The following is a 13,830-nucleotide window of genomic DNA, read 5'->3' as shown; positions in this document are numbered from 1 at the left end:
GGGACATGTCTTGTATGATGAAATTTGAACTCAAGACTTTGTCTTTTCTAATTGGGTACGTAGCATTCATTTTGTTTGACCTAACACACACATCAAATTCATATATATATATATATATATATATATATATATATATATATATATATATATATATATATATATGAATTATGGAAAATGTATTTAAAGAGAGTAATTATTTTTTACTGTAACAACATTCTTATGCAGGTTGATCTAGATAAGGTGGATATATGCATGTTCAATTTTTTTTATTGAAAAAGAAAGTAAATATTCGTTTATTTATTTATAATTCGAGTATCAAAATGTTATTGTGGATTTTTAATTTATTCAAGTGCTGTAACTAAAAAAGTTCATATATAAAAGGTTATTTGCCTCTTAAATTATGAGACAATGGTAAATTGATCATTAATTAGGATATTTAAATGCCCTTTATAAATGCATTTGCCTCTGAGGTGATTTTTCAATAAATTTAATTTTTTTATAATTTTTTGTATAAAATCTAATGCTAATTAGTGTTACATTTTATAAAGGAAAATACTATAATATATAGTCATTTTGGTTAAATTTTTGTTCTTCTTTTTCACTTTACTCTCCCTTATTTTAAGCTGAATGTGTCTTTAGTAGGAAGGATTGAAATTATGCATTAGGGATCTTTGAACTCAACTTTTCAAAGGTACAAAATATACATGTACAGTACTTTCATCTTTTTGCCTGTCAGCTCCTTTATGCTTTTTACTATCATATCATGTCCATTGTCACATATTTTTATTTTATTTTACTTAATCTTTTTTTTTTCCCTATCTTTCACAACAGACCAACAAATCTAATAGGTTTATGAATATAATTTTCCATGCAAAAATAGTTCTCTTTAAAAGTGTAATATTAAAATGAAGTATACTTAAAGTAAATGATTAACCATCTGTTAACAGTTTCTATAATCTATCAAGTAATTGTATTCAATTGTAGGAGTTTGAAGCAATGCTCTGTGAACAAAAAAATAATGTAAACAAATAATATAATATAAATGTATATTTAAGGTGTATGAGTTAAAGTATTTTTATCATTGAATAATAAATAAATTAATATTATGATATATTTTGAGATAAAATAAAAACAAATATACTTATATTTTTACGTACTTTAACAAGCTATTCAATTTCAAAGAAACTTTACTAGTCTAACTCATACACTACTCATTTGGAGGAAGGTGATAAAATATGGAATTCTTTTTTTTTTTTAGGTTTTTGAAAATCTTATTATTTTTTAATAACGCAAAATTAATAAATAAATTTATGAAAAAAGGTCATTTATTTGGTTAGAACTTTATTATTTATTAATTAGTGGGTTAAAACATTATATAGTTGATTTACTGATTTACAATTTTCTTGCTCATTTAAATAAATAGAAATGTAATTTGCCTTTTATTCTTATTTATTCAAAGAAATCGTTCTTTTACTTTATATTTTTTATGGGTAAAGAATTAAATTTTTACTTATGTAATTATAATTTTTAATATTTTACTTTTCATCGATGATTTTTAATAACCTAAGAAATTTTTGAAACTGGTGCGGAGACAACTTTTTTTTTATTTTTTTTTTATTTTGTGTTTTTTCTTTGTGATGAACTTCAAGAACATAGATTAATTATTTTCATTAAACATTTGGGTGGTGCACAATGCATCCCTTTGTTTTCACTCAATAATAGTTTATGTTATTATACATTTTTAAGTAAAAAAAATTAAAAAGATTTAAAAAATATCATTTTTTAAATGACAAATTAATAATTTTCATTTATCACTACAAGAAAATTATTAAATAAAAATTAATTTTAGATCATTTATAAACTAAAAAAACTATTAATATCTAAAATAATTTTTATTATTAATAAAAATTTATAAAATATTTTTCAATTAATATCTAACCATTTAACTATTAATATTTTAGTTATTTATTACTTTATATTTTAAATTAGTCTTTTAGATATCAATTTAAAATTTAAAATATTAGTCACTAAAATTTAGATAGCTAATTTAGATACAAATTTAGAAATTATTTTATAAATTTTTACTAATAATAGAAACCACTTTAAATATGAATAATTTTTTTATCTCTAATTTAGTTAATATAATGACTAATTATTTTTTATCTCTAAATTTAGTTATTATTTAATAATTTTATATATATATTATGGCTTGAAAAAATAAATTAGAATTTCAAAAGAAAAAAAAAAGATTACCTCACACGTAATTAAGCATAGCCAATCCAATGCCGACCCAAAATAATTAAATAAAAAAATAAAACTAGGTTATTAGATTAGATTAGATTAGGTTCATTAATACTTCTTTTTAAAATCAAGCAGCTACAATTTTAATTTTTTTAAATATTTGTTATTATATATTATTCTCACTCCTTTAATTTATCTCCAATCTATCAAACAGTAAAAAGTTTTTGAAAAGTCAATCTTGATTTGTTTAGGGCACTTAGGAGTAGGAGCTTGGTCCATCCTCCTAGTAAGTGAACCTGCCCTTTCTTAGGGCACTCAGAAGGTCAGACCTATGGTGTAGCCCTTGAAAATGACGCATGTAGCTTCCAAAATATCAAAACAGTTAATTGTGTCCACTTTCAACACACGCATGCAAAATCTTCAAACTCCTTAGATTAGGTTAACTTTCATATTTATTCTTTTCTTCTTAAACTCACAGGACTTTAAAATTAACTCTATCATAATTTCATCTTATTAACTTTCTAAAATATTTGTGCCAAAATATAATAATTAAAAACAAAATGATTGAAAAAATTACTTTTCTTTTTTTTCTACCTAAGAACATATTTTAATGTCCTTTGAAAGAGAAAAATGACAGAGGAGGAAAAAAAAATAGGGAGGATAACAAATATACAAGAAAATAAATACAAATTGACAAATGGTGACTTTCTCATAAATTTATTAAAAAAGAACAATGGACAAAAAAAACTGATAATTACATGTAGAAATACAGAAGAAGGTCAATGAAAAACTACTCACTACTTAAAAAAACATTATTAAAAAAATATTAAATAAAAAAATAAATTTTAGAGAAAAAAAATAATTAATTGTTTTAACTAAATTAGATACTATTTTAGAAACTAAAAACAATTTTAGTATCTAAATTAGTTTTTATTATTGATAACTAGTTTTCAAATTGGTATTTAATTAGCTACTTAGTTTAACTACCAATTATTTAAATTCTAAAGTTGGTATCTAAAATCTTGATAGCTAATTAAATACCAATTTAAAAACTATTTATCAATAATAGAAATTGATTTAGATACTAATAATTGTTTAGTCTCTAAAATGATATTTAATTTAATAAATATAACAATTAATTATTTTTAGTCTCTAAAATGATATCTAATTTAATAAATATAACAATTAATTATTTTTAGTCTCTAAAATTAATTTTTATTTTATTTTGTAGTGAAAAAGAAAACAGCATAATCCTAATATTGCATGACTTGTTTTTTGTTAGAGAGAGGAGTTTGTTTTAGGAGTGAGTGAGAAGGTTAAAAGGGAAGTTGTACTCTTTTTTGTCTGTATATTGATATTTGGGAATCACACATGAATGAAAGAGGGATGAGTGGCATTTTAGTATGCTCTCTCAATGAATGTGACCTCATTAGTTTGTGTCAATCACCATTGTGTAGTGAAATGAACTAAAATGAGTTAATTGCTGTTTATCAAGCAAATGAGAAATTAGGTGTTATTTATTAAGACTATGAGACTATACATTCTTCTTGAAATTGATTCCAATTTGATCTCTGGACATGTTATTTGTTGGTTACTGTTGGAATTATCATTTTTGTCTTCCCATTCTAAGTGATAAATTGATATTCATTCCACGCAAGAATTTCTGAGTGCTTAGACTCAAGCTGGAGAGAAAATTTTGTTACTGTTGAATTTTGTAGAACTTGGTTTGCTTCTTCTGGACTATTACTCCACAGGGTCCTCTGTCTTCTTGAATATGCTCTCACTTATACTTCCTTGATCAGTCTCTAGTTTTATTTTTTTAGGTTTTGATTTCTACCACCATCAACATGACATCGCATATAACGTCCAAGAAGCAACCAACAGTACCCTTGTTTGCTACAGTATAAAGACTGAAACTTAAATAAAATTGAACTACTTCAAAACATTACTAACAAAGTTATAGAGATTAAAACTTACAAAGAGTTATGAGGACTGTGTCCATTTTATAAAGTATAAACATAAAATAGAAAATCGAGGTAACTATAGGAACTAAAACTATGTTTAAACCAATATTAAATCATACTTGGGAAATTTTATATACATATGAAACTAATTCAATGGCGTTTCACAGTTGAAGTTTTTTCTATTTCATCGTTCCAATTTATGATTGATAGTGACAAAGCTATAAAGCTAGATAACTGAGGTTGAGGGGGTATTCACAAGGCCACTTATGTAAGGATTCAATGCTTTTTACTTGCTAAACTAAGGTCAAACTTGTTCTAAGGTGAAAATATTGCTAAGGTTTGCATCTTCATCATTTTTTCCTGTACAGAATGAAAGGAAGCTTGTTCAATTCACAATCTCAAGAATAAGAAACCATGCCGAAGTTAGCAAGGGATCTGGATTTGAAAAGACCACCAAAAAGGAATCTTGTTGGAGAATCTTGAGGAGCAGGTTTCAACTCTTCAGGCTTTCCCTTTACTTTGAGTATGGTATTGCCAATTGCTTGGCGAATGGATTCTATGGTCTTGGACTCAACTGGGCAACCTGAAGCCCCTCCAACATAGAAGGTGTTAACAGCTTTGCCCCCTTTGGTTGTCACCTCTGCCCTTGTAACAGTGAGGCTGTTCTCTCGGATGATTCGTGTGACATCAGATAGCAGTCCAACTCTGTCTGTTGCACATAGTTCTAGCTTCAAACCCTGAAGGAGCAAGAAACAAATTCTTAAAGAAAACTAACCAAAAGGAAAGTGAAAAGATAAACATGCCAAAAATGCATGACTCACATTTGTATATTAAAGGGTAGTGGACTTTCTGGACTAGAATACAAAATTAGCAAAGTCATACAGCAAATGACAATGATTTCAATATAACAACACAATAAGGTGGAGGAAGAAATAATTACTTAAAAATTGTTTACATTATGCATTGTGAAGTCATAAAAAATCTGGGTTATAGAGTAGCCTACAACCAGAAAATTGTCTAACTTCATTCATAGAAGTAGTGAATGCATGACTGTTGTTGCCTTGTAACTAAACATAATTGCGGATCACTGTTATGGGTAGAAGGATTAGTGCATCAGAAAGATATAAATAAAATGATAATGGTCACCTCCACCAAATTTTAAAGAATAAAAATAAATCATAGTTGATGGAAAAGTAATGTTCTTAAAGATATACTTACAAACACAAGAATTGAAAGAATGAGTTTTATATAGGCAAGTTTCTGAGCAAAAGTCAACAGTAATAGATAATAAGTTCAGTAATTATTCAGTCTTCACCTCTGATATTCTTCTTTTAATAGCAGCTTCAAGACATTGTATCACTCTTTGTCTCTCTGCATCTGATTTTACAGGGGATCCGTCTATGTGCTTGATGTAATATTCCTAAATTAAAATCCACAGAATATTTACCTCATCCTTTGAGGATTATAATAAGAGTCTCTCTTTCACACACACACACACGCACACAGAAAACAAGAGATACCTGATAAGCATTTGGCCCTTTAGAATCAATACTTGCATGGAAAACCACATATTGCATGTCTGTCAAAGTGAAAACTATGTCAAAGAGAAGTTTTGCCCTGTCCTTACATTGGATAGTAACTACAGAGTAATCGTTATCAGACCAATTCACTACAGTCACTTTTGGTCTACTTTTCTCATCAATATCCTCATCATCATCATCAACTCGTTCATAATCCCTATCAGCAAACATCATCTGGTGAAGCCTTCTCTCAGTATGGTTAACTTCTTTAGTGACTACACTGCTAGATCCCCTGACTTTGTTGCCACCACCCAGCACATTGCATAAAAGCTCCTTAATTAGGGAGAGCCTCTGGGGATCAGTGATAGCAGAACCTGTTTCTTCATCAGTTACATGAATCACAGCAGCTGCACGGGTATTGTGAGTCCACACCTCTGCATTCAGTATGTTACACTTGAGATTGGTTAGAACAGCACTCACTTCTGAAAGCAGCCCCGGCCTATCACTTCCCAATAGCTCAACTGCAGTGTGCTGCATAGTTTGTGTGACCCCAACAGATCTCATGGAAGACATAAAGCAAGACTCCGGGCCAAGAGACTGCAACAATAAGTTGCAGTAGCCCTCCCAAGTCAATGAGTTTATACTAAAAAGTAAAAAGAAAGGGAAAAAAACCTATGTTAAATAACAGCAAAGGAGACAAACCTTTCGAATGTACTCCAGAATAGCTTCATCTGTAACCTTCTTTCCATCATGGTCAGTGACATTAAAAACTGACAAAACATGATAAAAACACCAACCATTACTTTCCCGCAAAATATGAGTTCATTATGTACACAGGCATGCACGCTTACATGCATTATATATAGTATTACAGAAATTAATGCAAAGAAAAAATTGTTACCATCCATGAACCATCCTCCATCTGAGGATATATAAGCTTTTGTTATTGTGAGGTTTAGATCAGTGAGAATTTGTACAACTTCAAGAAGTATTCCATGTTTGTTTGCACTATCAACCTGCAAAGGTAAATTCAATTCCATCACCCACAAATAGAAGAATCGTCAAGATAAGGAAAACGGTGAATCGCAGATAAAGAAGCCCTCAAAAAGAAGAAGAAAGAAAATATTCATACCCGAATAACAGTGGCATTTTCGCATGATTCATTATCAATTACAACTCTGACAAAACAAGACAAAACAAGTGGACAAGGATAAGAAGAGGAAGAAGCAAGTTTTAAGGACAGAAAGGTTTTGTTTCATCAAATAGGTACTACCATACCTGGGCGGATTCATTCTTCTAAAGAGTTTTTCATATTCATCGTTCATGTAGCGAGAGAAGTTCATGTTGACCCCCGAAATGAAAGCTGCGAGAGAATTGATATCACGGACCAATCAGCATAGAGAAAACGGAATTGGAAAGAGAAAGATAAAGCTAGTGAAAGAAATTAGAACCGCAAGAATAACAAGAACAAAAACAGCCAAAAACTCAAAAGAAAAGATAACAGGACTCAAATTAACTCATCAACCAATACGGGAGAAACTGAGAAAAGAAACACCCATCACCACAGAACGATGACGCTATGAAAACACCCACAAGCCCAATTAGAGTAAAGGAAAAATCTTTTCATCAACAAAAGAAAAGGGTAAAAGAAAAATCTGTTAAAACCAGAAAAATTCTCCCAAAACCATGATCTAGAAAGATAAAAATACCCAATTCCTGCGTCAAATTCTGAGCGACCATAGAAGGCCCAGGTTAAAATTAACAAAAATAAAATATCATAAATTGAAGAAGAAGACAAAATGAAATGTCACCTACCCATTGCAGCGGGTGAGTTTTGGTGCTACACCTTTCTCGGAAGATGATAAGCTTTGAGGATGTGTTACAAAGTAACAGAAAATATGTGTACGAATTGTTTAAGTACACAGAGTCATACACCAACACCACAACCACAACCAATTTGATCTTCTAATATTACTTTTAGTTAAGCATGAAATAACCAATTAATATAATTTTTCCCTAAATAAAAAAGATAAAAGTTCTGAATCAGAACCTTCCCGACATATGCTTCAACACCTGCAACGTCCCTCCAAAAAGAAAAGGCAGAATTTTTTTTTCTCCCTTTGTCTCTCTTCCTTCACCCGTTGTCAGCAACCCAATTCCCATTCTCCCTAACCTAGAAAAAGAAAAGGAGGCGCATGTTAGAGAAGGTGGTTCGTGAGCGAAGAAAAGAGCCAAGGTAGGTGGCATGTTCTAAGGTGCGCACGTGGGTGTTCAATAATAATAATAATAATAATGAAAGGAATTAACCACGTGTGTTCCAAGGTTACAGGGGAAAGTGGATACTGAATAGGTGTATCTCCAAACCCTTGTTTGTTTGGTATAACCAAAAGTTAGGTCAATTTCTTTTCAATCAAAGCAATGGAATACAAATGAGATCATACAAGAAAAAAGACTCCAGATTTTTTACTATTTTTTTTTCTCTTTTTGTGCTTCCAAGTTACTGAATTTGATATATTAAAAATAATTATAAGACATTTTAAATATCAAAATTAAAATGGGTTATTTATAAAATATTAATTTTAATAGTTTTTTTTACAAAAAATTTGAGGTTATACATCACTTAGTTTTATCTTGTCTTAATAATACCTTATTTTAATATAAAGTGAATGATAATATTATACTATTAATACAAGAAAATTATTAAATAAAAATTAATTTTAAAAATAAAAAACAATTAATTATAATATTAACTAAATTAGATATTATTTTAAAAATTAATTTATAAATTTTATTAATAATAAAAGTTAATTTATATATCAATATTTTTTAATTTTAAAATAATATATAATTTAGTTAATATAGTATTAATTACATTTTATCTTTAAATTTAATTTTTATTTAATAATTTTTTTAATGTACCTAACAGTCAAAAATTAAAGAAAAATAAGATAAATTAAAAAAATCTCAATTATCTCTATCTTTTTTTACTTTGAATTTTGCATAGCTACAAATTTTAAAATTAGTTAACTACTATCTACTTATAAAAGAAGTGTTTGGCCTTATAAGTATATTATTACTTAGAAATTACACAAGCTTTTTTTTTTGTCTAAAATCTTAGTTTATTTTGTTGACTTATATGTTCAACAATTCCTTCCACACAATACACTCTAGATAGTTTATCTGCAAAGCTTGAAGTTCAACTTTGTACCAATGTCAAATCACTGTCTCCTATAACTTTTTTTCTATTTAACTTTTATATTCTCCTTCTTCTTTTTATTTGGTTTGTTACATGATAACAATAAAAAAAAAATTAATTTTAAAAATTAAAATAATTAGTTATTATTTAATTAAATTAAAGATTATTTTATAAACTTAAAAAAATTATTGATATCTAAAATATATTAATAATAAAATTATAAAATAATTTTTAAATTGTATTTAATTATTAGTTACGAAAATTTAGTTATTTTATATTTTAAATTAATTTTTATTAATTTTTTAAAAATTAATTTAAAATATAAAGTATTAGTTTCTAGAACTTACATAGTTAAGTTAAATACATTTGCTGGTGCAAGGAAACTTGTTTTTGGTTTTTTACAAGGGTTGGAGTACCCCTAAAGTACCTTATTTTATTTTATTTATTTTTTGTTGATAAAATAAAGTTAAATACAAATTTAAAAATTATTTTATAAATTTTTATTAATAATAAAAATCAGTTTAGATATAATAATTTTTTAGTATTTAAATTAATACTTAATTTAGTTAATATAGTGGTTAATTATTTTTTATTTTTAAATTAAATTATTTAGTGATTTTTGTTATAATGTATAAGTGGTTGTGTTGGTATTCTTTGTATCTGTCTTCACTTTTGTTTGGTCAATCTTTTATTTATTTGATTGCTTCCTATTTTGTGACATGTAGGAATCCATGGCTTTGTGCACACGACTGATGAATGGTGGTCATGGTCAGTGTTTCGTGTTTGTCTTCGTAATCCTTCACAATTTTTCATCACCACCTTTATTATGGGAAATATGTTAACATGGTTTTGTTTTCATTTATAGCACTTAATCTTTTAAGGTTTTTTCATTTCCTTATTTTCTTCAAAAAGGTAAAGTTCAACCAAATGTTGCAGTCATGTCAATTCATTTTGCTAAAAGCTCCACAATGTTTACATAGTTAGAAAAGGCTATGTAGAATTTTGGCAAAAGCCATTAATTTTTTAAATTTACAATAGTGTTGAACTATAGAAAATGTATGCATTTTTTTTTTGCATGATTCTTCATGATCTTGGTGTCTTGTGCATGAGACTTTATGATCTTGTCTATTTACTACATATATATTTGAAATCACAAGTTTATGTATCTGATTTATATTGCATAACTATTTCATCATCTTCTCAACGTGTTGTCAATTTTGTTGTTGGTTTTTATGTTTGTAACTATGTTATTGTCTATATTGTAGCTCTTCCTTTTATTATCTATGTCATTATTTGTAGTCTTTCCTTGCGTTGTTCCTTCATTTTCACTGTTAGTTTCACCTGCAAGCATTGTTGTAAACATTCTTGTTCCCAACTATTAAAAGTACCTAGTTATAAGTCTCCTTACCCACTTTTATGTTCATCATTATACTTTGTCTCCACTTCATGATAAAATATATTAAAGAAAATTAACCAAAACAATAAGTTTTTTAAAACAAAACTCGTGGTAGGAAGTACATGTCATCACATGAAAAATAACATAAAATAAAAAACAAAAATATAGGAGACTAAACCAAACTCATGCAGAGAAACAAAAAATAAAGTAACTTAAGCAAATACATTGAGAGTTTAAGTCAACAAAAAGAGATAAATTAAATAAAGACAAGAAGACAAACAAAATAATTTTTTCTAATGTGTAGCTACCATAAAGACAACAAAGAGGAACGATTGAATCCATCATATTAAAGCTCAATTACATTCAACAGTAGTAATAAAATCATATGATATTGATGCACATCATTACCATTACTTTTTCTTAGGTTGACTTATTGTAGATGTCGTCTTATTGGCTTTCACTCTAACTTTAGGAGGACATCCTGGTCTCTTGGAGGTTTGAACTAGTTTATCGTCTTCACTTAATGATTCCTCTTTATCCATCTTTTCAACCCAGAACTTATAGACCAAATTGGCTTCTTCAAAGAAAATATCAACATGGATCCATAAGAAGATCATGGATCCTAACCCAACATTGAGCTTTGGTGAGCTTTATGGAAGATGGCACAAAGTCTTTATTCCAAGACCCCACGGTTAGCACTCTTCCCATGTCTTCAACAAAAGAAAAATCAAAATTCATAAAACTCTTTTCCAAGAGGAATAGCTTTCCAAGATCCCATATGTTTCCAAGCAAGATCCAACTTTTTGCACATGTTCATATGAGTAAGAGGTTTCTCACTTTTGGATAGTACTATTCTTCCATGAAATGATTTTTATAGTCTTCAAGACCTATGAGATACACATCTTCATCAATTTGAACATATGTCAAATCTTCCTTGATGCAAGGAGAAGACAATTGTAAAAGAGAGATATCACAAACATTATTCAAAGTTTGTGTAAAAGTCTTCTTTTGTACTTGGATCACATAAAATGAATTGGCTTGTGAAGAACAACATTGATCCCTTAGACACTCCTAGAAAAGTTTAAAAAAGGGACAAATTTGTCAACATCCCACTAAAGATTTTAGTCTTTGTGTTTAACATTGTAGCATTTTATTTATAACAAATTGAAATACGTGTATGATCTCAATTATAAACAAGATGAAACACAAATTCTCCAAAACAATCGAGTTATCAAAAGGCAAAACCTACATAAATGTAATAGCTCAATATTGTCAAATCAAAATCAAATAGAAATATAATCTTTAAGATTGTTAAGCCAAAAGACTTTGAGACCTTTATTTTCAACACTTTAAACTAGTTTGTTTCCAATTTTTCTTTGCCAATTGGCTTAGTATAGATCTTCGTCAATGTTATTTTAGTTGTACCTTTGTAACAAAAAGTTATTTCTAACTTTCGAACTCAAATCTCAAATAAAATTATAAAGACAAGTAAGAATTACAACACTTAAACATATAATAACTACATACAAGAAAGATTTACAACTTCAAAAAGCTATTTAAGATAATAAAAAGTTTCATACTCTCAACACACCAAAAATCTCACAAGAGTTTATTTAATTCAATTTAAAATGTGTAAAAAATACATAAAAAACTTTTATTTATAGACGGAGAGGTTAAACCATTTTGTAAAAGAAAAAATGAATGAAAATTCATACACTTTGTAAAAGGATTTATTTTAAATTTTAAATTCAATCTAATTAATTGAATTTATATTGAATATAGATGGAATACCTTTTGGATTTTAAAATTTATAAAATTAATAGTTATTAAAAAAAATTGTTCTCAGTTAAAATATTTGTTACGTAAAGCTCATCTTTAATTTCGGCTATGGTTGAAGCTTTTTCGTGATCATATATTTATTCTTTAAATACTAATATTAAAGAAAATAACAAACTTTCATCAAACAATAAGTTAATATATTAAAAATAACAGAAACGTAAAATATATATAATTTAATTAGCATTATGTTGAAATCATATTATTTATTATTCACGTTATACATTTTTTCTCCCAAAAACTAATAACTTAGTTTTGAAAAAATTTAATTATTTTGTAAAAAATATAATAACTAAATTAGTTCAGAAACAATAATTTGAGTTTATCAAATATAATAGTTTTGATTTTAATACTAATTTCATCCAAACTGCATGGATTAAATGAATTTAATCTAATTTAAATTTGAATTTAAACTAAATGTAAAATTTAAATTAATTAATCTAATTAAATTATTTAAAAAATCAAATATATTTTGTTAGATTTGAGATTTGTTTTCATTCACACCTAATCCAGCAAATTGATAAAAACCCTCAATCTGAACAAAGCTCTATACCATGCATTCTAGTATTTAGTTCAGCTTTCATCACATTCAATGAATATATAAACCTAAAATCCATTCATAACAATCATTTCCAAAAAATTAACTACTTTCCATAACTTATGTTGACTATGTTGACTTTTATATATAAAAAATTATTAAAATAAGTTATAAATGAATGGAGATTATAAAATTATTTTCAATTCATCAGAATTTTAAATTAATAGATTTGCAAGCTTTTTATCTTTATACTATTTTTCCTAAACCCTAAACAAAAAGAAGCCTAATGTACGTGTCTAGCTATTTAGGCCCAATCATTCATAGCTATTACTATTTGTAGCAAGCAATTTCTTTCTGCACTCTCACGATTTCCTCATGCACCTCCTATACTTTTTAAAATATAAAAAAAATTCATTTCAGATAATAAAAATTTGTATTCTGGATGTGCAATTCAAAATATAAATTCTAGAATATAAAATTTGTATTATGAATTACACATTTTTTTATAATACAAATTTTGTATTCTGAAATCCAAAAAATCATAAATTTTAACTTTTAACTCTATAATTTGGGAAGTTCCTAGACTTCAAATTCAAGAATTAAAAAAACGGATAATGAAAAACTAACCTAGAAAGTAAACCAATGTTAAATGGTAGTTTCGGTATTCTTGGAAGTATGAGCTACAAGAGGAAAACATGGAGGTGCAAGAAGAAATTGCCTTTGCAACATTTTAGCCATTTAGATCGAAACTATATCTGCGCATTATTTCTATTTGCAGCACCCAAATTTATTAACTACTATTCTTACTATTTGTAGTTACAACACCTATTTTTCTAACCGGATCCCCAACATACATATTTTTGCTAATCAAGATCCAATTAAACTATTAGTAATTCTCTAATTATTAGCACAATCATTATCTACATAATCTTTTATTTACTTTATTCCAATAATATGAATAAATTAAATTACTAACAAACTAATTATCTTTAATAGTTTAATTAAAAAAGCTTTATATAAAGTGTAAATATATACATGAAAAATAATCTTTTTAATTAAATTTTTATTTTAGTCTAAATTAATAGATACTACATCTATTCTTTCACATAACGAGTGTAGAATATTTTTTTTACATCGAT

General features: G+C 27.2%; 1 protein-coding gene across 8 annotated transcripts; it reads right to left on the bottom strand.

Annotated features, from left to right (window-relative positions):
• Positions 1-4,313: 4,313 nt before the first annotated feature.
• Positions 4,314-8,044, bottom strand: ACR5 (ACT domain repeat 5). 8 transcript variants are annotated; one of them, XR_016519354.1, is made up of 9 exons: positions 7,776-8,044; positions 7,004-7,088; positions 6,858-6,903; positions 6,627-6,741; positions 6,428-6,495; positions 5,868-6,322; positions 5,726-5,784; positions 5,521-5,625; positions 4,314-4,942 (listed from the first exon to the last, which is right to left on the bottom strand). XR_016519354.1 is itself a non-coding variant. In XM_068609850.2 (8 exons), exons 2-8 carry the CDS (start codon positions 7,066-7,068, stop codon positions 4,604-4,606), a joined length of 1,335 nt encoding a protein of 444 aa, XP_068465951.1. In that variant the 5' UTR covers positions 7,069-7,088; positions 7,776-8,044; the 3' UTR covers positions 4,314-4,603. The 8 variants fall into 8 exon arrangements, 4 of the variants coding, with proteins under 4 accessions (XP_068465951.1, XP_068465950.1, XP_090155989.1 ...); XR_016519352.1 differs by having other exon boundaries at positions 7,541-7,945; XR_016519351.1 differs by lacking the exon at positions 7,776-8,044 and adding an exon at positions 7,435-7,480.
• Between the last annotated feature and the right edge of the window lie 5,786 nt (positions 8,045-13,830).

This window comes from Phaseolus vulgaris, chromosome 3 (assembly GCF_051622355.1).
Source record: "Phaseolus vulgaris cultivar YP4 chromosome 3, ASM5162235v1, whole genome shotgun sequence".
Classification (NCBI taxonomy): domain Eukaryota; kingdom Viridiplantae; phylum Streptophyta; class Magnoliopsida; order Fabales; family Fabaceae; genus Phaseolus; species Phaseolus vulgaris.
This window is presented reverse-complemented; position numbering and strand designations above follow the sequence as displayed.

What these genes read in the sequence shown, in the direction of transcription:
- ACR5 (XM_068609849.2), bottom strand. An exon ending in TTCTGGAGTACATTCGAAAG is followed by an intron (nt 6,323 to 6,427) that starts GTTTGTCTCCTT and finishes TTATTGTTGCAG; the next exon opens with TCTCTTGGCCCGGAGTCTTG. An exon ending in AAGGGCCAAATGCTTATCAG is followed by an intron (nt 5,626 to 5,725) that starts GTATCTCTTGTT and finishes ATTTTAATTTAG; the next exon opens with GAATATTACATCAAGCACAT.